General features: G+C 40.4%; 1 protein-coding gene across 3 annotated transcripts; it reads right to left on the bottom strand.

The window, feature by feature from the left end:
- Positions 1–21: 21 nt before the first annotated feature.
- Positions 22–12326, bottom strand: fbxo11a (F-box protein 11a). 3 transcript variants are annotated; one of them, XM_053332978.1, is made up of 22 exons: positions 12033–12325; positions 10043–10167; positions 9850–9931; positions 9124–9268; positions 7866–7995; positions 7266–7349; positions 7039–7171; positions 6847–6953; positions 6618–6729; positions 6156–6262; positions 5910–6047; positions 5579–5796; positions 5303–5483; positions 5069–5191; positions 4835–4920; positions 4637–4713; positions 4339–4482; positions 4086–4196; positions 3835–3942; positions 3638–3746; positions 3446–3544; positions 22–1916 (listed from the first exon to the last, which is right to left on the bottom strand). In XM_053332978.1, exons 1-22 carry the CDS (start codon positions 12124–12126, stop codon positions 1787–1789), a joined length of 2643 nt encoding a protein of 880 aa, XP_053188953.1. In that variant the 5' UTR covers positions 12127–12325; the 3' UTR covers positions 22–1786. The 3 variants fall into 3 exon arrangements, 2 of the variants coding, with proteins under 2 accessions (XP_053188953.1, XP_053188954.1); XM_053332979.1 differs by having other exon boundaries at positions 9124–9265; XR_008322919.1 differs by having other exon boundaries at positions 1780–1916; positions 3696–3746; positions 12033–12326.
- Positions 12327–22415: the final 10089 nt, after the last annotated feature.

Here is a 22415-nt window from a genome sequence, read left to right as displayed (position 1 = left end):
CTAGAAAAAACACTACTGTAATGATCTAATAAAGTTTATTTTTAAAAAATGACAATGTTTCATCTAGGAAATTAAACCCTTTTAATTCACGCTAGCGCCTACATAACGGTTATTGAATACTTCACAATATATTAAGTCTAGATGTTATGATACATGCATACATTTCAGTCTGTATGAGAACCCACAATCACCAGTACACATGAATGGGGAGGGGAAGAAGGGGGGAGGGCAATGAAACCATATAGCGCTGTATATAGATACTTGTCTCAGCTTCAGTAGAGTAAAAGCCTTTTAAATTCTCCAGCAACATTGGCAAAAAAGGAAAAAAAAAATATCTAAATTAGCTTTGCTTTCACAAGACTCGTCCTTTTTCATTTCTAGGTCTTGATCAAAGTGGAGATGAACAATAAAGTTTAAAGATTGTGTATCTTACTGGGCCAAGAAGCAGCACTTATTGCAGTTTATAACCGGAGTTGGTGGGAGAAAGGTAATTGTTGATTTTTAATTCAAGGCAAGATGGATAGAAATTTCATAATATACAAAACTGATAAATCGCATGAGGTACAATCACCTAAATGTCATTAGATAATTTCCTGACATCCATTGTAATCCTCTAACCAAAAATGTGTTTATTTGGTGAATAAGTAAACAGGAGGATGTTCCATTAGGATATCATGGGTTCATCTAACTACACAAACTTAAATTGTTATAATACCTGAAAGTCTTGAGTACACATGATTGATTTTGCCCCAAGTCTCTCATCAGAGCATCCTGTAAAGTGGAGTCTTTTATGGGCCAATACAAACAGAAATATGCATAGATTATGTAAAAAAACAAAACACAGACTAAAATATTACAATTATTCAGTTCCCTTACAAAGACGTGCATGTATAATGCGGTCCCAAACAGAAAAAAAAACTCATACGAGTCTTGTGAAAGCACATTTCAGCATCTGTTTCTCTGTATTGCAAATGTAAAAATGAGTCAACATTGCTGGAGAAAGTGTGTAGTGTTTTCCTCTCTTTCCTCTGATCTCTTTCACAGAAAGAAGTTAGATACTGCGACATGAGTATAATTACAGCAATTCTAGGGTATAATAACCAAAAAAATTAACACATTTAATAAAATAAAGACATTCAAGTACAGTAAGATTTTTGCATGAAAATACAAAACTACACAAAAAAGCATTAAAATCAAATCTCAACAGTTGTCTTGAGGGGGGGAAAAAGCTGAAGTGCTAGGTCGTTTTTCTCGTACGTTATCATACGAGCACGTCGGTTGCCCAGTGATGGAAGCATTGTTGTATTCGGGGCTTTTTTGCCTCCACATGAGAAAAGTTGTGCCTCGGCTGACTGAGCGTCTGTCCACGATGGGTCTGTACACGACTGCGGAATCTCGTTTTTCCACTTCTCAAAAGCAGATGAGCCTCGACGGCTTTTGTCCATCTTTCAGCTATTTCACTTACTTGACCAACTCAACACGCCCACAAACCCTGAGTCAAACGCTCTTCTGCTCTGTCCCATTAATGTCAACTTTTTTTTTTTTATATATATAAAATAATTAAAGGAAAAGAAAAAGCGAGGCATCCATAATCACCTTCTTTTTCTCTAAATGTCTCCTTTTAGCATATTCATGTCCAAGTCTCTTTTTTTTTTCTTTTTTCTTTTTTACAGTCACTGTATATGCTCTGTCAGAGTGAATCTGTGTTTGAAGTTTGGGTTTCCTCCACTGCAGAACTTAAAGTGTCTCATGTCAATTACTGCTGAAGCACAATATGGTCTTGAGCTCAGTTGTGCTGCAGTGTATTGGACTCTATAGGAGGGGCCGAGTCGTACAGTGTGTCGGTGTCATGAGTTGGCTCTCCGGCTAACGTGCAAGGATTTGACAGCGTTCCAGCACCACAGTCACAGAAGAATCTACAGGTGGAGAGAAGAAAAGAAAGGATTACAAACAAAACCCTGCATTTATACCCTTTTGGATCACTTCTTACTAAAACTGGGCGATATGGGTAAAATACCTCAATACTGATATGCAACAATATTGTAGGGATGGCTATTGGTGTTTTCACAAAATATTGACACAATTAGATTTTTGATAAATCACCATCAGTAATGTGGATATAATAAGTAAGTGGACATTTAAAACACAGACAAGCAGGTAAAAAAAAGTTTTTATTCTAAAGCAATAACTGCTCTAAATGCTCCAAAAACCTGATCCTGTACTAACTGCAATGACAATTTTGTGTGTAACGTAGTACTAAAGTACTAATTCCTTATTTATTTAATTCATTTATAAGCACCTTCTTTCTTACTTATGGCACCATAAGGATTGCTTTCAATTTTGTTGTACATGTACAATGACAATACAAGACTATGCTATTCTATTCTAAATGCAAATAATAGTACAGCTAGAACAGTCAAGTTCAGATGCATTACTTCACTGTCATGCAGCCTTTAAAACCAGGAAAAGTCTAAACTTATGCCATATCACCATATTATGATATCCAAAATCTAAGATGATATTGATTCTAATATCATAATATTGATATAAAGCTCAGCCCCCCAAGTAAAGCTGCCACACATCAATAGATGTAATTCATGTTTCTGTGTGAGAGCTGGCATACATCAGTTCTTCACACAAGATTCTCCTTTCTTGGCCTGATAATATAAATGAGGTGAAAATGGGTTTCACTCCATTCATTAAGCCTGACAGTGCTGCGACCTCTTTGAATCTCTGAACAAGCGTGACTGATTGAGATATGACTGGCTCTTTGAGGTCTACAGCAATTATGTCTGGTGTGATTGGTATCTAGGGTTGTGGGTGGTCCAATTATTTATGTTCACCTCTGCTGTAACATGGACGATATCTGAACCTCAGCAGAGCTAAACTGATCTGTTTGTAATGGATATTGAAATTTGGGTAGATAAAACCTTTAAATTGAATGTCAGAATGTCTTTCTTATGCCTGCCTTGCTTCGTCCGTAATCAATAAAAGTCACAGTTAGTAATTAATACAAGTCACAGTCAGTAATTAATAGAACACTATATATAATATTATTATGAGTTGTCCTTCATTCCAGTTCATTAAAAGGGGAAGTGCAAAATCTAATGTAAAATATCTGCGGTGTGGAGTTAAAAAGAAGTTAGGGTACCAGATCTCTGTGGCCAGTTCCTCATCTCTGCTTGAGGCTGCTACTAGCAGAACACTCCTCAACTGGTCTAGTTGCATCATGGGTAATGTTGTCACTAGGTTTTGACTATGTGAGTGTGACGATGTTATAGATGTGCAGGATTTCTTTTAAATGTACGGAGACTCATGATCACGCTTTTTCTAAAGTCCCATTCACAAGCCAAGTGTTACAAGACCAGTTCATGTAGTGACAATCACAAAGGGCTTATGTAAATCATATCATTCATTTGTAGTAACACGGGTCAGTAAGGCTCACCTATCGTGTCTGATGAACTCCACGTCGTGTCCTTGGTGACACTTCTTGATGCAGTTCACACAGATGGCGTTGCGGTCTGTTGTGTTACAGGTGTGACACCTGCGGGGAGCCAAATTGTATCCGTCAGAACTCGCAAGAAAACAGATGGGGAGGTTGTAGTCGACTTGCTCGCCAGCAAAAAACATGAATTACCTGTAAAAATCGTGCATTGGGTAGCTGGTGTAACTTGAAATCTTGTACAGGCACTGACCTCTGCTCACAGCCTTTTCAATGGCATCTTGATTGTTCATTATTTTATTATCTGAAAGGAAAAAAAACAGTAATTGGTAAACTGCAGTTATAGAAATTCATCATTTAACAAGCAAATATGTCAACAACAAAAAAAGTACCTTTCATTGTAACATTGACACCAGATGCAAGAAACAACCCCCCGAAGCGATTGTTGAAGATCTGATTTCCCTCTAGGGTCGCTGTGGCATGATTGGTGATCTCGATACCTAGTGCAGGAAATCATAGTTCAAATAAAGACTTCCTAGTTTCAATTAAGAACAGTTTGTTTACATAAATATTTTCGTAAGCATGTTAAAAAGCCATAATAATAATAATGACAGATAACAGCCTGTGCGCTGGTGTTACCCACCTGCAGCGAAGCCGTCAAATATCCTGTTTTTCCTCAGTACGGGGTGACTGTTGGTGCTAATGAGGACTCCCGCTTGGGCATTTCTGAAGATGTCGTTTTCCTCTAGCAAACCTGAGAATAACAGAAAACAGAGTCAAACTACTGACATGAACACACGCTGTACTAGTATCCTACAGGTAGGATATAAAACTAGCAATTGCTTTACTGTGGCCTAAAAACTGCGATGGTATACGTGCACTTTCGTAAGAGTTACCTCTTCCTCCATTGAATATACATATCCCCCCATCTCTCCCGTCATGGATCTTATTCCTCCGCAGAGTGGGGTTGCTGTCTGTCTTAATCCACACTCCTGCCATAGCATTGTCAAAGATCTCATTGTCCTCAATAAAGCCTAGGCCTGCAAAACATATACACATACAAAATAAGCATGTTTCATTATTAAGGCGACAGGGGAGAGCTGCGGTCACACTGTCAGAGGTCGTACATTAGAGGACTGGAGGGATTCCATGTCTTTCTGTAGAAAATATAAAGCAGAAAAGATAAAGTCTTACCTGAGTTGTAAACCAAAATGCCTCCATTCTGACCTCCCCAGATCTTGTTCCGCCTGATCTTGGGATTGCTGCCAGTTCTGTCCAAAAAAAGGGGGGGAGGGTGACAAAGAAGTATAGTTGATCCACTGCTGCACTAATGCTGATTATTGAGACTTTTGTAATACAATCTTTTTGTCATTGTAGATGTTTCTCACATACCTAATTTGAACTCCAGAATACATGTGATTGTAGATGTCGTTGTCTTCCAGCACGCCATGACCATTGTCATAAAAATAGACGCCGACCTGGGAAAAAAAAAAGTAGTTTAACAAAAACATATTCATTTATTCCTTGTTTATATGGAAGATTTCTATTTGTCATACAGGTATGGGACCTCACATTTGTCTTAGAGTTGTCATTTGACATTTCTAGTCATCAGACTTGAAGTCTTACCTGCTTCCCACTGTGTATCCTGTTCCTCCTCAGCACTGGCGTACTGCCTGTTGTCACCCACACTCCTGCCAGCGTGTTGCTGTACACTTCGTTCTCCTCGATGACGCCTTGTCCTTTTTCATGCTGCGTGACAAAACGAAATCATACCATATGAAAGTAAAAAAGGTGTGAAGGTGTAAGACTACATTTAAACTTTGTGGTTTTAATGTCTGGAAATGTTTTGAAAATATTTACCACGTATATGCCGCCATGCTGGCCATCGTGGATCTTGTTGTGTCTGACGATAGGACAGCTGTTCGTCCTGATCTGAATCCCTGCCAAGGCATTACCGTAGATGTCGTTCCCTTCAATGAGGCCTCGGCCATCACCAAAAATATACACTCCACCTTGGTTACCATTAAAAATGGCATTGCCCCTGTAGTTGGACAAAACAACACATTTCAGATATCATCTGTACATGAGTGCCCAATTTGAAATGATACTTTTCAATTAAGTATTTTTCACACTGACCTTATTGTGGGGTCACTGTTAGAGGTGATCCACACACCAGCAAAGTTATTTGCATAGATCTTGTTTTCGATGAACTGACCGCGGCCCTTTTCATGCACGTAGATGCCCCCTGTCTGGCCGTGATGGATCTCACAGCGAACCACTGTTGGATTGGCGTACGCCTTCACCTCAAACCCGGCAATACGGTTCCTATGGATGTTGCAGCTCTCAAAGTAACCCTGGAAATGATTTTTTAAAAAAACATAAAATAGCAGTAACTCCTGAGTTCATGAGCACCGACTGACACAATTAATTACAATGGATTAATCAACAGTGGAGAGCTATAGTTTACCATGCCGTGGTCGAACGTAAAAACTCCCACATCTCTGCCGTGGTGGATGTGATTCCGCCTTATAATTGGGTTGCCGTGGTTTTTCACCCAGATCCCAGCCAGAGCGTTGTTTGAGATCTCGTTGTCCTCATAAATTCCCTGAACAAAGATGAATAAGTTAAAACCTAATCTAATAAAAAGTTAAGTTTAAACAGCTTCAAGTGTTAAAGTGATATCTAACAGTACAGCTAGAAAGGAGTGCCTTACCTGTGCATGGTCAGTGATGTAAAGGCCAACGTTTTCACAGTCGCTGATGTTGCAGTGCTTGATTGTGGGACAAGCGCCCTGACCGCTGACACAGACGGCTGACCCCACTGAAACGAGCAGGATATGGATTTATTAACACAACCAATCAAAACATCAGTTCCTCCAGCAGTTGCTTTATTTTAATAATGAACAAAAGGTATGCGTTTTCTGTTATTAGCGCACATAGCGCAATGCTACATGCTACTGTGACCGGAAGATAAACAAGGATACAGATAGAGACTCCTCTGAAACCCACACACACACACACACACACACACACACACACACACACACACACACACACACACACACACACACACACAGTCACACCCCCTAGCAACGCGTTCCCTCGACGCAGAAGTACAAATCAGGCTTTAGACACATACACCTGTTCACAAAGCAAAGTAGTAGCTGCATCCTTACCTGTGCATGTGCTGCGTATGATGCAGTGGTCAATGATGGGGCTGCAGTTGACTGTGATCTCCAAGCAGTGGTGTGCGTTGTGGTGCTGGGCGGATTTATCATCAGGGTTGAACTGCAGTGAACAGGACGGTCGGCGGTTAGTTATTAACAACTGCAACCGCTATGACCATAACTATAACTCTGACTTCAAATAACACATTAACATAACACAGTATTAAAGAAATCTCACCCTGATGGTCATGTATCCAACATAAGCATCTTCTGAGCCTTCCATGAATACAAATGTGGAGTCTCTGGTGTTCTCGATGATGACTTTCTCAGCTACTTTTCCAGGAGCTGCAAAACAGTAAAGTTTCAAATGAGAGAGCAGACTAACCAACTACACTGTGAAAATGACCCATTACACTTCAGACACACATACCGGCTCCGATCATTGTGATAGGCGACTCGATGTAAATCCATTCGTCTGTGTAAATACCAGAGTGGACAAATATCAGGCCATCAAAGTGAGGCTCCTGACCCCCTCCGAGAGCATCCTCGATGGTGTCATAGTACTGGAAAGGAAAAAAGAAGGAAAAACAAGTTACGTGAATATCTGGAGTATAAGAGTGGACTTTTTTTTTTTAATGTTAGAAACAATTCACTTACAAACATGTTATCTCTCCCTTTGTATCTGGCAGGATTACTGTAGAAATGTTCTGCAAAGCCTGGTTTAACGTGTGCTCCTTTATACTGTAAAGAAACAGTCACATAATTATTCACACATCACAGAACAGACTAATTCATATTAATGCACAATAATCAGACAGAAAAGACATCGCACTGACATTACATTTTTAACAAGACGGGGGGGAGAAAAGCCATCATTAGAAAAACGTCTGAAACATTTTTTGTCCAGGGAAAGCTATCCTAAAAGGTCGATATATCACAAAGGAATACAATTTAAACACATAGTTCCTTTCTACACCCTGCATACTGAATGTCACCATTATGGCCTGTGGTGTTGCCCTTTCACATGACATTAGCCATCTGTACACAGAGGATTTAAAGTTGCGCAGAAGCAACTCTCAAATATCGGTGTCAAGATTAAAAGATAGCAAAGAGGATCTAATTTGTCTTGATTACAAAACCTTTCAACACCTTTTTACAATACACTATTACTTAACCGACACTTGTAAGCAAGACTTCCAGCAAGATCTCTTTACGAGCATCAGCAGTGAATCAGTAAGTCATCATGAGGTTTCATACCAGCTGCTGAAAACTTTCTTTCCACGGGTTTGGCTGCTCGTATTCTTCTGGGTTTATCTGGTAGAACTTCCCCGCCTCAGGGTGCATCATGGGTCGCGTGTACTCAAACACTTCCATGTACAGCCTCTTCCTGAAACAAGAAGGCACAAATACGTTTGAAGGGATCCTCATAATTCTGGAAGAATTCCTATGTGTTACAATTAGGGGTGTCACAATTCTCCAAATCCTCGATTCGATTTAATTTTTGATTTGAAGGTCACGATTTGATACGAAATCTTTTTTTTTGTCCTTTTAGCATAGATGCCATTTTTAGACTAGTCATGAGTGATATAATCTCCATCAGTTGTTTGTACCACACTAAGGCCTTACTGTCAAAATTAAATTATTCATTAACAATATAAAAAGGTAACAATAACTTGTTTCAGCAATTAGAAACTTACTGTAAACAAAGAATCATCTAGTGACCCTTTTGTAACTGCAGTGACAACTAATGTTAATTAATCTTAAACTATATCCTAACAGTAGCATGTCTGATGCTACAAAGACTCCTATAGCACTAGTTATTTCTTTAGCATGAGTTGAATGAGCTCCAAATGAGGAGGGAAGAGTTGCCTGTGTTAACAGTGCTGATTTCATGGTTAAGTCTACTTGTTTATGATGCCTGCAGAGATATCCTGCTATATTTATTATGTTGCCTGTGAATAGGTATGCTACATGCACATAACATAGCTTACAAACTGTGGTTTTCTTATCGACATGCAAACATTGTTGACATAACTCACGGGGAACACAAAATATTTCAACACCGGTGATTTCAGTGAGGCAGGAGTGGGTTTGAGTTCGGTTGATATGTCTCCTATATCAACGGTTGCCATGGTGTCTTTTAACCGGCTGCAGGTACAAGTTAGAGGAGGTAGTGTTGACTCACCGCATTTCAACACATCTGTGTTTTTCCCCTCTTGACTCACCTACTGGACTTGACATTGGGGGTGTGGCTACATCCTCTATTTCTCTGTTAATTTTGAAGGTCGAGATAGTGATGTCATTTCGATCGATATCCGATTTATCCAATTTTGAGATTGTGACACCCCTAGTTACAATACAGCGTACGATGGTGTCAGTAAGACTTTGTGTGTGTTGTCACGGCTGTGTTTTTTTAGGAAGTCGATGACTAAATGAAAATGATCAGGTTTTCAAAACAGTTGCAGGAACATTCAGCTGTGATTTACAACACGGTGCTGGACACAGCGGGTCTCACCAGAGGATGGGGTCATTGGCCAGCTCACTGAAGCGCTTGCACACACACGCAGCACGGCACAAATCCTGTTCCAACAGGTACGAGAAGATCTTTAGCACCACCTCGTCTGGAAGTTTCTCCTGCAAATACTGCTCTGCTGGAGCTGCTGGGAGGAGGGACAGACCATGGCATTAGAATAAAAACATGTTTAATGGTAAACAGGGTTTTTGGGATGATGCCACACATGCATATTTATAGCATGATCACGAGACGAATCTCTCCACTCACAATAACAACAGCAGAAATGATGAAGGCTACTTTGAAATATTTCAGAAATGTAACGATCTGAATTGCCCCTTCAATTGTTCTACCGCACTGTTCGAAAATTTTAACAGACTCCTTTTTCACAACTACACTGCTTCTTCACAAAAGTATGCAGGCTGCACAGGTAGCATGGAGGCCTGTATCTAAGAGCCACTCATAGACCACCAGAGCTGGTACTTTACTACTAGACCACAAACAGTCACATCCTAATTTCAATGTGATAGGATTAAATTATATATAGTTTTAGCATAGACACTACAAAGTACACAGTAGTCATATTGCAAAGGCTGCAGTGTAATAATGCAAATTAAGCACACCTAGGTAGACACAACATAAACCATCTTACGGTTTGATAGAAAATGAAAATAAGCTCAATTTTTCCCCTGAAACATCAAGTCATGTCAATAATGTGTTCATAATTACCTGGTAAGTCTTGACACTTTCCTGAAACTCTGGGGCGCTTAGGTCGATGTCCAAAGTTTTCTGTGGTTGAAGTGGAAGCACCCTGTGGATAGAGAAAGCCAGTGGAAACATTTATTAATGTTTTTTGTTCAATAAAATCATGCTCTTTTATCATCATTTATACAGTTTTTCAGGGATTCCTTGTAAATGTTACCTCCATATTTGTCTTTGTCGGACACACTGTTCTCTTGGGTAGAGACTTTCTTCTAAGCTGGTAGGGACTATTCTGAGCTCCTGGACCGGATTCTTCTGCGACCATATCTGCAGGAACGTCCTCATCTTGAAAAGGTGGGGGGAAAATGTAAAAAATTAAAACCTGGAATGACATGCATTGAACTAATCTAGGCAACATACTCATGATAGAGAGTTTACAGCTGGACATTCATCGATAACCACTCGATAGTTATCGCTCAATGACTACAATCACTAAATAATACTCAGTCAGTGTGTGTTTATTTTTTCTCTTGTGCGCTTTGTGGTGTAATCTTTTATACTGTGAAACCCTCAAACACATGTAGCTTAATTTGCACGGACGGATAACAATTTACATGCGTGTTTCACGTCTTTAGTTCAACTGCAAATTTTAATTTTATACATCAATTTATAGTCATCCATAGATGATTATGATTTGAGGTTTTAAACAAAAAATGTTTCAGAAAAAAAGCAGTAGAACATATTACCAGAAGCAATCACCTAACAGAATTTATCAGTCACAGAACAAAAAACCCCACAAGAAACAAAAACAGTTCTGTTCATTACCTGCTCTGTATGCTACAAATTGATTAGAGATCCTATCAAGAGCGGGATTCAATCAACAGAAGAAAACCAACCGTAGCATCAACCCTGAGCTAAACCTGACTTCTATTTACAAGGCTATTCACTACGGCATGATGAGGTGATAGCCACCCCTGATGGGAGATGCAAATTCTTGTCTGCTTGTTGCTCTGGTTGCAAAGATGACTCTCCCCAGCTACTAGACCAGTAACCACTACAAACACTGCCTATGCAACAAACTGGGTCAGCAAAAGCTTCTTCTCTGAAATTGCAAACAAAAACCATGTATAGGTCCTTCAAACACATTTAAGAACAGGTGACCATCAGTCCCACTGAGAATTACATAAAGTGGGCAAAAAAAGAGCTATACTGTTACAGCCAGATGGTGGGAAATTGGCACCTTGGCAGGTCATGAATTGAGACAGTTGAGAAATCTGATCATATTCATCATCAGGTTGAGCTTGAGAGGTCATGCTTTATGAGGTTGTTTTGTCAAAATGAATGTGCTGCTTTCTTTGTGAGAAACATCAAGTAAGTAATAGGTAACTCTCTGCTGATTGCCATCCAATTGATACTATGATGTCCAACATCAAAACATGTCACTAGTCCACCTGGCCAGCCATTAATGTTACTAATTAGTGTCCACCACACTGCCCGGGTCTCTACATGTGCCTTTCAGCTATTGACAACTTTAATTGAAGAGCTAATGTTTACTTTGAAAAATTGCTGCCAGTATTCGCTTACATCGTACAGTCTGTTGTTACTGCAGAAAAACACAAAACATGATGTGAATGACTTATAACAGCAACCCTATTACTTTAATTACATGCATAGTCATTTTAACATCGCAAAGGCTATGAAAACTGGGGCTGCTTTTATAGACTGGACACAGATAGCTAGCCAAACATGCTAATAATAACAGCTAAGAGAGGCTAGGTTCAGTTAGCATGCTACGACAACTGGCAAAACCACTTTGTGTGTATCCTTCCCTGCGTTTGTCACTTGTGAGTCAAGCAAACCTCTTTAATGTCACTTACACCATTCACGTAACTTTAGGTGACGGGGGAAAGGGCAAATTTTAGCAGCGATAAGAGGTCAGACAAGCAAAAGAAAGGCCCACTCCGGGCAAAAATCAAGCAAAACAAAGCGCGGCCTGAGTGCTAGGTAACACAAAAGCCTCGGTGTTTCCTAGCTGCACCTCGACCGTTCAATACTGCTGTTAGCTACTCGCTGTTTTATCACGGCGACCGACGTTATCCCGTTTTACGCACTGTATATGAACATAAACAAAAACGTCCGCTCTGTCCCATCACAAAAACACACACCACAAAGCGCACACCAGCTGCTAACGCCAGCTTGGCTAACATTACCTCTTTCCTGGTGGTTCCTCTCCGGCTGCACCGGGCGCGGCCTCGATACTCGCCTGGGTCTTCTGCTAACGTTACTTGCTCTGACGGAGTTCATTTGGGGTGTTGTTAATCTTGAAGAAATGTCGAAGCCTTCACAGCAGAAGAGGCGACGTTGAGCACATCATCTATGTCTTTTTCTTCAGCATTGCACGGTCTGCCATCTTTCGCCGTGGCTCCTGGAAGAAAAAAAACACGTATGGTTGTGTGTTATTCCCCTGCGCTGCTGTTACGTCTTGCCCCGCTGTACTGTAGCAGGAGGAGCCATAAACAGACGAGCAGCACAGTCCGTCAGAGGCCACGGTCACATCACATGGGAGGACCTCTCTCCGTCACGTCTCATTCTCCCCTGTTCACGGCGGTCTATTCAATACTCACTGCTTTCACTTTTCGAGCTCAGGCACTGAAGCGTTTATCCTTGGAATGCCTGCTGCAAACTCTACCTCCCAGTTTCACAACTGGAGCTCATCAGCACAACCCTCATAGGTAGAGGTAAGGTGTCAATGACAATAGCTTACTGAAGAAGAAAAACATTGACCTCACCCTCATACATCCTCCATCAGTTCATGGTCACTTTTGGGGCATTGCATAAACTTACACTCATTTCCTGTAGACCCTTTAACCTTGACCCCTTATCCCAAAAAACACCCTTTAGTTTTCCCAATTGGGGACACAGCTTTTGTCCCCACTGATCCTAAGTCTGAAATGTGTCCCCTAAAGTAGCCTATAACACCAACAAACACACTAACACATACACACACAGATACACTAACACATAGGCCTACACTATAGTTTGTACAAGTTTAAACATGCTGTGATAACAAGCTGGCCTATTTACAGTCAAAAGAGCAATGATCTTGAACTTCTTTTTGTATTGCACATTTGTATTTTAAAGATAAAGATACATGTATTGATCCCACAGTGGGGAATATAAGTGTATCATTTGTAGGTACAGTGGATATGACAGTATTTCAGAGTTATTGCGCAGAAACTGAGTTAACTGTTTATAAGTGTGATAATGAGGATGGATGGAGAAACTGTTCCTGTGGCTGCTGGTTTTGGTGTACCGTGTTCTGTAGCAGAGGGGAGAAGATGGTGTATCTGCAGGGGTCTTCCTAGTTAACAATGGATGTGCAGCCCCATCATGACCTAACTTAATGATGTGTGTTGCATAATCTTCTAAAATATATAAAGACTGAGGATTTATCTGTAAGACAGGTTGGAAGCTGCCTTGAGATCATCCAGGAGGATCTGAACCAGTTGCTGGAGAAAAGGATTTCTGCTGCTCTGCTTAGTCTATCACTGTGAACCTGACCTGGATAAGTGATCAGATGGATACTTTTTTTTGTCAAACAGAGGACATGATTTACCCAAAGAGCAGGTATGCTCTCATTTTTGTATTGCTTCATGCCTACATGTCTTAACCATACATTCAAACCTCACTACACCCAGCAAACAGAATCACAATATTGTGTGATATTGGAATACTGTGCACAATATAATTGACTGCACTTTAAAGACTAGCCCCATATAAGTATGTACAACTCTTAGAGCTGTTATCAACTAGTTTCAAACTTATATAACCACGAACAATTAACACTTACATTTCATTCATACCGACTCTTTGATGCTTACAAATGTGTCTTTTTTAGATTTAAATTCAGGTTTATCAGTTATTCTTCATATGCATCAAAAATGATTTGTTCCAGGAATATCAAAAAACATTTCTACATAGTCTTTGGTTGTGTTTTTTTTAGGGTTTTTTTTTTGAGAAATTAACCTTGCCGTCCTTGCAAGTCAGTATAAGAAGTGCATTTTCATTTAACAAGTTTATCTGATTCAACAAATTATTTTAAAATATGAAAAACAATACAAGTTAGTTAGTCACAAGCAACCATTAATGAAATCTTAGGCCCATGATATTTATGAGTATAACATTTGTTCATCATATCTGAATAGATCTGTCCCTCAGAGATCTGGCAAAAGTCTTGCATAAGTGGGTGAAATTGTGCCGGACAGATTGCCATTTGAAACTGTAGCCAGACCAACATCTGATGCTTTGGCCTGATGGTGGTGCTATTAAACCTGACCAAATGAGCTTGATCATTTCTGTGCTCATCACACAGATAGTTTGAGAAACTTGATTGGCTTGAATTAGTTAATTAATGCAAACATGAACTTCATTACTGAAATGTTAAGGATGAAAAAAAAAGATGTATATGATAACTAGGATCTACATTTACTGGGTGCAATATATTATGGAAATAGTCTCTTGCAACAGTATCCTCTTTTTCAAGAAAAATAGGAAAGAAGAAAGACAAAAAAAGAAGAAAATACACTTTTTAAAATTTTTAAAGCTGTTGTTTGAGCAATTTCTGCTTAAGCTAAAAGAAACCAAACAAAAATCAGTCATTAAATCTTAGTCAGTGAAGAGGTGAAGAGAAAATGTTTGACTGCATAGATCTAAAGGATTACAAGAGTTCTGCGTTACCTGTTTACCATTATAACCGACACAATATGGCCACTGCTTTCCCCCCCAGGGGTGAGGATATTTGAAACCTGTCAACCTACACTGTTTTTTTAAACAGGAAGCATTTCGTAGCCAATGCTGTATTCTTGTGTGTGTAGGAATATTTATATTATTAAATTTAGAGTTTAAAAAAATCTTTGACAGATCAGTTTTACTAAATGTAAAATTTTGTGGATTTTGAGTTTTGACTGTATGGGGGAAGCAATTGATTGTTGCTACAGCAAAGTTGGCCCTAGGTGGAGTTTTTTTTAAGTTGAGAGATGAATTATTCTTAATTTTCCATTCCATAACTGCCATAAGAGGGCACAGTAACTAACAATAGTGTGAAGTTCCTGCTGAATAAGTGTGACTGTGTGAAATTGTGTCTGTTCTTTGTAGATAAAATAATAGAATATCATTAGATTAACTGGAGAGACAGGCATAGAAAAAACAAAAAAATGCAGCATTTTACAAAATGTGGCAGATAATGTCATTGTTTTTATTGTTGATGATGAGTTTGGGTTTATCCACTGCATCTTCAATTTATTCAATAAAGAGATAATTGCCATTTTGATCATGTTAGTTGCACAGTAGCCAGGTTGTCCACTAGATGTCTCCTCTTCTCTGAGTATTCACCACATGCTGTGAGTGAGGATGAGCATGATCACATGATACTTTACCTCTGTGCTCCCTAGATGTCTGTCTGACTCTATTGTCTGAATGATACCTCACCTCACTCAGATTTATTCTCAGTTATAGTAAAATACCTGTTTTTCTTTCACAAAAATCTCAAGCTCTCCCTTTTGGCACTCATGGCAAACTCTAATTTCTTTGCAGACCCCTTGTCCCCATGATGCTGCCATGACGACAAACATTGTTTGTCATAATGATAGTGTCAAATTGGCAAATGAACAGAGGGATGATCCCCTCTATGAATGCCTGTCTTTTCAGCTCAACATTGGGATTTTGTAAATATTTGTTTGTGGGATATCAATATGTGTCTGTTGTGAAAACATGGTAATGAATTCAAATTTTTTGGCTAGTCCAAATGAATTTTGTTCCCCTGACTAATTAACTCCCTACAGTAAATGTGTCACAACACTGAGCTGCAAAAATTATCCTGAAACTGCCTTAAAGTGGCAGTGTGATCACAACTGATTAAATATTCTTTTTGTATACATGTTTTCTTTCCTGCATCTGTTTGCTTTGACTATGTTTATGTTATTTATGCACTGATGACTGCAATCAACTCCAGGCCTACCAGCAGGATCATCTATGAGCCGTTGCTCTCTGGTCATTGACCCATCTGTGAGTCTGAGTGTCTGTCTGATAAGGTTAATGGTGATTGACCTCATGAAGGGAGGAATCAAAAGTCAGCTGAGAATATGGTGTTGAGTTGTTTAGCTTTTCTGTTGTATAATATGGATAAATATGGGGGAGTAGTCTAAGATTTACTTCAACACTTCAACTTATCACATTCTTAACTGGACTTTAGTCAGCTGTGTTGTAACTTGCAAACAAATTGCCTTTGTGTGTGTGATGCACTAGCTGTTGTCCTCTGATGATAAAATGATTGGACTCAGTGTTGCCATGGCCAGAAGGAACATTTTTCACCCCGTCTTACATAATCTCCTTTTTTTTTACTTCAGAATGTTTCCCTTACCAGATCACCAGTCCACTTGCAAATATATACTGAAACATACTACTTTACCTAAGCTTGAGACATGGAGCGCTTAACTGTCAAGATATCTGTTGTTTTCTATACTAATCTGTTGGAGATATGACAGTGAGGCACATGTGTTGGCTTGGTAACCAATCTAGTATCCAGTGGCAACAGAGGTCTATTGAATGCTGTGTGGCTTTGTATTGGCTGGTGTGCCCACCACTCTATCGTGTCACCAAGTCACAGAGGAACATCCATATAGCAGCACCGGATAATGCTGGGGTTGTGTGTTATTCATCTCAGCAGTCAATATTCTGCATGTGTGTGTGTGTGTGTGTGTGTGTGTGTGTGTGTGTGTGTGTGTGTGTGTGTTATTGGGGAGGGGTCATTCTAGCACTGATATTACAAATGCTCTTTGTGTTGAACAACATAATGTACTGACCTGCAGGTGGTAGCACTGTCTGTCTGTCTCTCTCTTTCTCTCTGTCAGACACACACACACACAGAGAGAGAAATACAAGTACTTACTTTTACCTCCTTCCTTTACATTATGTACTCTTGTGAAAACACTGGACATGTTTGAGGATTGTCCCTGTCATCACTCAGTCCTATCTATATCTGAAGGCATCCACTGTAGCAGAGGCAGACACAACAGGATAAGCGTCTTTGTCTCAGACTCCTGTCTGTCAGAGAGCCCCCCCCCCATCCTCTGCCCCCCTCCCTCCTTTCCAGCCTCTCCTCTATTCGGGCGGCTGTTACAGAGAGGGCAGATGGCTCATTACCATAAATAGGACAGAGAGAGAGTGAGTGAGGGGGCCGTGCACACCGACCAACAGGACCATGCCGCCCAAAAACCAAGGAAATGGGAGGCCGTTGCTAGGAGAGAGGAAAGACAGCTTTATGGCAATACAAAGCTGATTCCCCCCATCCGACCTCATCTCGCTCCCGCCCCCTCGCTCCCTGCTCTGGGGACCGAGCCTCGAATCTGCTGGTCGGGGACAGATGGTCGATGGGCCCCACCGTCTCTACAGCTGGACACAGGCTACAACGACACAGTCAGACCTGGCAGGAGTGAATCACACCTCATCCCATCCAACCTATGAGGAGCAGGAGCAGAAAGTGCTGAAGCCCAGGCCACCGGCTAAGAATAGATCCACACTTGTTGCCCACAGGAAATGTGTGGCTGCACAATAGATGATAATATGTTAAGAGTTTGTCTTTGTAGTAGTGTAATGCATTCTCTAAGATGGAAATCATTCACTAAGGATAATCACAGGTTGTCTCTTGCTTATCTATTGCGGCTTTTTAGTTACTTAACGATTAATGGCGATGCTTTGGACAATGTTTGTATAGGGACGTTATACAATGATACACCTACCGCCACAAAAACACACACACACACACACAGTCCCAGAATGACTGATGTATATAGAGTGTGTTTTTTAGCCACACCTGTGTTATTTTTAATCTCTCTCTTGTTTTTGCAAATCTGGACATCCCCTGTTTGAATCATTGCTGTATCTGTTAAAGGTATTCATCCACGTGCAAATGCAAAGTAAGCCAAAATAGGGGAGGGTGAGGTGAGGTGAGGCGCTACTTCTTGCTGTGGAAAGTATTTCAGTCAAGACAGCATCTCTGAAACAATAGCACATCTGCTCTCAGTAGACCTTTGTTTGAAAGGGCAAGTGCAGCCAACTGTCTCAAAGACAGGAAGGAGGAGAAATCAATTGAGAAAACAAGAAGAGTCTCATTTAAATAAATAAAAAATGTCATGACATAAATACTTAAGTGCAGTTTTAATTTGATTTGGAACCACATGCAAACATTTGGTTATGCATGTTCAATTTTTTTTGGACATTTGCCATAATAATTCATGTTGCATGATTAGGTTTGGGACCTTTTGCATGTTGTCCTTGGGGAAATGGGGTAGGATGCATAACAGTGTTGCAAAGAAAGAATAGGAAGGGAGGAGGGGGTGACAACTAGCCAGAACAAGCGAAAGAAAGCGTGGCAGCAGTATGACAAGTAAGCAGAATAGAGGCGGTCCTGCATCACCTAGCCATCCGCCCCGGTTGCATAGGAACACGAGGGCCATGCCTACCCTGCAGACACACTCCTTTCCTCTCTCCTCTGCCACGCTTCATTACCCACTGCTCAGCCAGGCACAGAGAGGCACTGCACCACTTTCTCCACACTACAGCCCTGTGCCCGCTTGCAGCCAGATTCCCTGTAGTCCCAAGCAGGGTATACACTGCCCCTCAGGCATCGGGTCACTCTCACTTTATATGCATAGTGCTGGGACAACACTGGGAGGTCTACACTTGTCACTCTTAAGAGTACCCCTACACCAGAATGAGTAATGGTTTCATGGTTAGTTCATAGATGTACTCGTCAGGTTGTGAATTTATGAGTGTGTATTTTTCATCTGGGTATGATCATTTGTGACTGTACATAAAAAATAATGTACAAGTTGTTTATATGTGTATAATTCATATCGCCAAGCAGCGGACAGCTTATAATTGTATTGCACATACATGAGAAAACACCCCACACATATTCACACTGCTGGAGGAGCAGTCGCAATCCCTCATATGTGTCAGAGCCCACTATGGAGCTGGTAGTGCCAGACAACACTGCTGGGCACAAGACCACTATTGTCCTACAAGATAAAGTGTTTTTGTGACCAAGGCAAGGCGGGGTGAACCAGATGCTGTGAAAAGATAAGGGAGTGTCAAAGAACAAAGCTTTTCGGTGTTGTGTCGTTGTTTACAGTGAAGTCATCAGTAGGCTGTTTTTCACAGACGTCACGGCTTCACATCGCTGATGCAGCATTTGAAACTGTAGGTAGGACGTACCATGTCAGAGCGGGTTGTCTTTTCCTTTATCCTCCTCCTTCTTCACAGTTAATTGACTACAAAGTGTTCATTTGCCTGCAAGGAGCAGTCATTAAGGGTGAATAACAAAATTTAGCTTGGCAATAGAACAGCCAGGGATCAATGGGTTAATTCAATTGCCCCTGCATGTGGTGTATTGTATAGCAGGGCCATTTGAAGGCCTTTATAAGGGAGTCATGCAGTTTTAGTGTGCTTAAAAGTGCAAAGAGATAGCATGGATGTCGGTCAATAAAAAGAGGAAAGAGCAGGTCTGGAGGCACTGAAGTAAAAAAGACCAAAGTTCAGTGATGTGTGTCTGCTGAAAACAGTAAATACAGAAGGCAGTCTCTCCTTTCCTTGTTACAATCAAGTTTGTGAAAGCACTTTGATTGTAAACAGTACAATCACTCACAATTTATTGACTCTCTGCTTAAACTAGTGATCAGTGAGGTAGCCTGTACTCAAACAGAATAATGTAATCTGCTTATTTGAGATGGAATTATTTACACTGAAGACTTGACAGACAATGTGATTATTATCCTTGCTAACAGCATGGGTCTAAGGGTGGCAATGTCGAACCAGCTGCTACTATCAACCATTCTGTTGTGATTCCTTTTTAAAATGATCCAGTAAAAATGTCTAAATGTGGAGTGGGCAAGACTTTCAAATCTTAACCAGTTTTGAAAAGTAGCAGCGTTAGACGTTCATCAAATGATTTGGAACATTACCATCAGCACACTGCACTGATTTTTCCTGATTCCAGTTGAAAAGACAAATATGACTTAATATAATCATGATACCTAGACTCCTAGACTCCAGCCTTTTAAAAGATAAGGTTTGCTGACTTTTTCACATCCTGCAGACATTCCACATTCTTGAGAATACGTCATCAGGCTTACAATCACCTTAATATTACAAATTGTGTTCGTAGCCTCATCTATCCTTGTGAGACATTATTTTACTCCCCATCCCACTTTATAGTGTATGTTTATCAAGTTCTGTTGGATGAATACATAGTAGGTAGGTGACTTTGCACTAATCACAATATGCACATCAGGGTGGATGAGCCATATGTCACATCTTGCTGGGGTCAAGAATTACTGGCTCCGCCCCTGCTTTGGCCATTTGACATGAATGAAAATGGTGCTTTTGGTTATGTCTCTATTGTTTATGGGATCAGAGTTTCCTCTAATTCAAGTATATTATTATTTACTTTGTACGGATGTCAAAAATAAGCAGTAAAATGGTAAAAACTGACTACTAAGCTTTTAGTTACATAGTATTGTCTCATTAAACAGCCCTATTTTAATTTACTGTCCTGTTCATGCTGGCATTCTTAATCCTCCACTGGCGCTAACTGACACTTGGGCCAGTTTATACAAGCGCTTGTCTGGTTTAACCTGAACAAATAGACTGAATCAATACGGAATTACAGGATATTTGTTTGACTGTTGAAAAGATCATTCCTCTGTCCTACATGTTGAGCATTTTATTGCCTCTGCATTAAAGGAGACACTTATCAGCTGACAGATAACACACAATCAGCAACTGCTGACACAATTCATAAGGCCCGGTTAGCAGAAAGGACTGTCAAACAAAGGCTTCTGTAGGCAAACACACTCTTCAATTGAGGATAACTGCGGGCAAAAGCTGGGAGAACCTCCAGGGAAAACAAACCTGAAGAACAAAGAAAGTGATGCATTTGAAACAAGTTGACCACGCCTGGTTGCTCTACTGACAGTTAGAGGGCGTGAGCAAGTAACATTTACACTATTTTCACTACAAATATTTAATTAAACCTGTGAAGTATTTATGGAATACTTAAAGATAAAATTAAGTTGATTTATTAGTTAATTAGTTTTTTTGCTCTCCTCTTAAACAAGTGTTATTTTTCCTTTTAGAGCTTTACATCTGGACTGCTGTGATGTCTTTTAATACATGTCTTTACACAGCAGGTGGCTACTGGCAGCTTTGCAGACAGTTGCAGTTGCCCTCTCATCCAGGGGAGAATGCAAATACTACCTGTTTAACCAGTAACTACTCTGGCTATACTTATCATGGAGAATTAAAATGCCGTGGAGCTTCAGTGCACGTGCGTGTGCATGCGCTTGTGTGTATTTCTGTGCGCATGTCTGCGCATGCGGTATGAGAGAGTGTGTTAACACACTTTAATCTAAGTCACAATTCTCTTGGTGACTCTTCCACTTCGCATTTCAAAGGAGGTTGAAACTAATTAGCTCAGGGTGCAGGTAGTCTTTTGGTCTTGGTCCCATAACAACTGCAGGGGATTGTTCCAACATCCGAATCCACTAAAAGGACGAGGACAGACTTTATGTCACCACTCTCTATAATTTCCTCACCTGTCCAAGGTACATACTGTGGAACCATAAGGAGCATACTAAATTTTCACATACTAGTAAATAATTTGGGTAAATATGGGTCTTAATATTTTGGGTATGTGGCCCTTTTGCAATAAAGAAATTGAGATTTTTTTTCTTGTCATCACTAAAAAAGCATCTATTGTTCTAAATGTGTGTGAGAGTGAGCAGCAAAAGAGAAGTAGTGTTTCTAAGCAATATGCAAAATGTATTTAGTGTGTGTGTGTGTGAGAGAGAGAGAGAGAAAGAGAGAGAGAGAGAGAGAGAGAGAGAGAGAGAGAGAGAGAGAGAGAGAGAGAGAGAGAGAGAGAGAGAGTGTGAGTGTGTGAGTGTATACCTATTGAAATACAATACAGTGAGTTTTTGCTTCCATATGATTTATCTTTTACTGTTTTCAGCTCTTTACTGACTGGGCACCAAAGTGTCAACATCTGTGTTCCCACTCCAGAAACCAAAGCTGGGTGTAATGACAAAAAAGAAAACAGAGAGAGGGAACAACAAAGGCAAGAGGACAGATTGAATGAAGAGCAGCATACAAACAAGGGCTGTCACTAATAAACAGTTTTATGGGCTCCAGACCTGCTGTAATGGAGTACCCGTGCGTGTGCAGCAGCTCTTATCGGCTCGCTGGCAGTAGAGGAGGGTGAGAGCTTCAACACTAGCGCTCCGTAAAAATGGTCTGATTCATTTTCCACATGAGAGGGTCTCACTGGGGCGGCATCAGACCAGCCAGTCCACACAGATTTATGGACCATTAAAGCAGCAGGCCTCCTGACCACTATGCCACCGTAGGCTGGCTGCTGAGACACATTGCGCCCTCATTCATGCTCGCTCACTACTCTCCATCACAGGGGAGCTTCCTCATTGTTCATCGCCTCATCCAAACTACTTTTACTGCTCTACATGAACTCCTCTCATAGTCTG

Source organism: Scomber japonicus, chromosome 14 (genome assembly GCF_027409825.1).
Source record: "Scomber japonicus isolate fScoJap1 chromosome 14, fScoJap1.pri, whole genome shotgun sequence".
In the NCBI taxonomy this organism is placed as follows: domain Eukaryota; kingdom Metazoa; phylum Chordata; class Actinopteri; order Scombriformes; family Scombridae; genus Scomber; species Scomber japonicus.
Note: the sequence above shows the minus strand (reverse complement) of the source record. Positions and strands in the feature narration are given on the sequence as shown.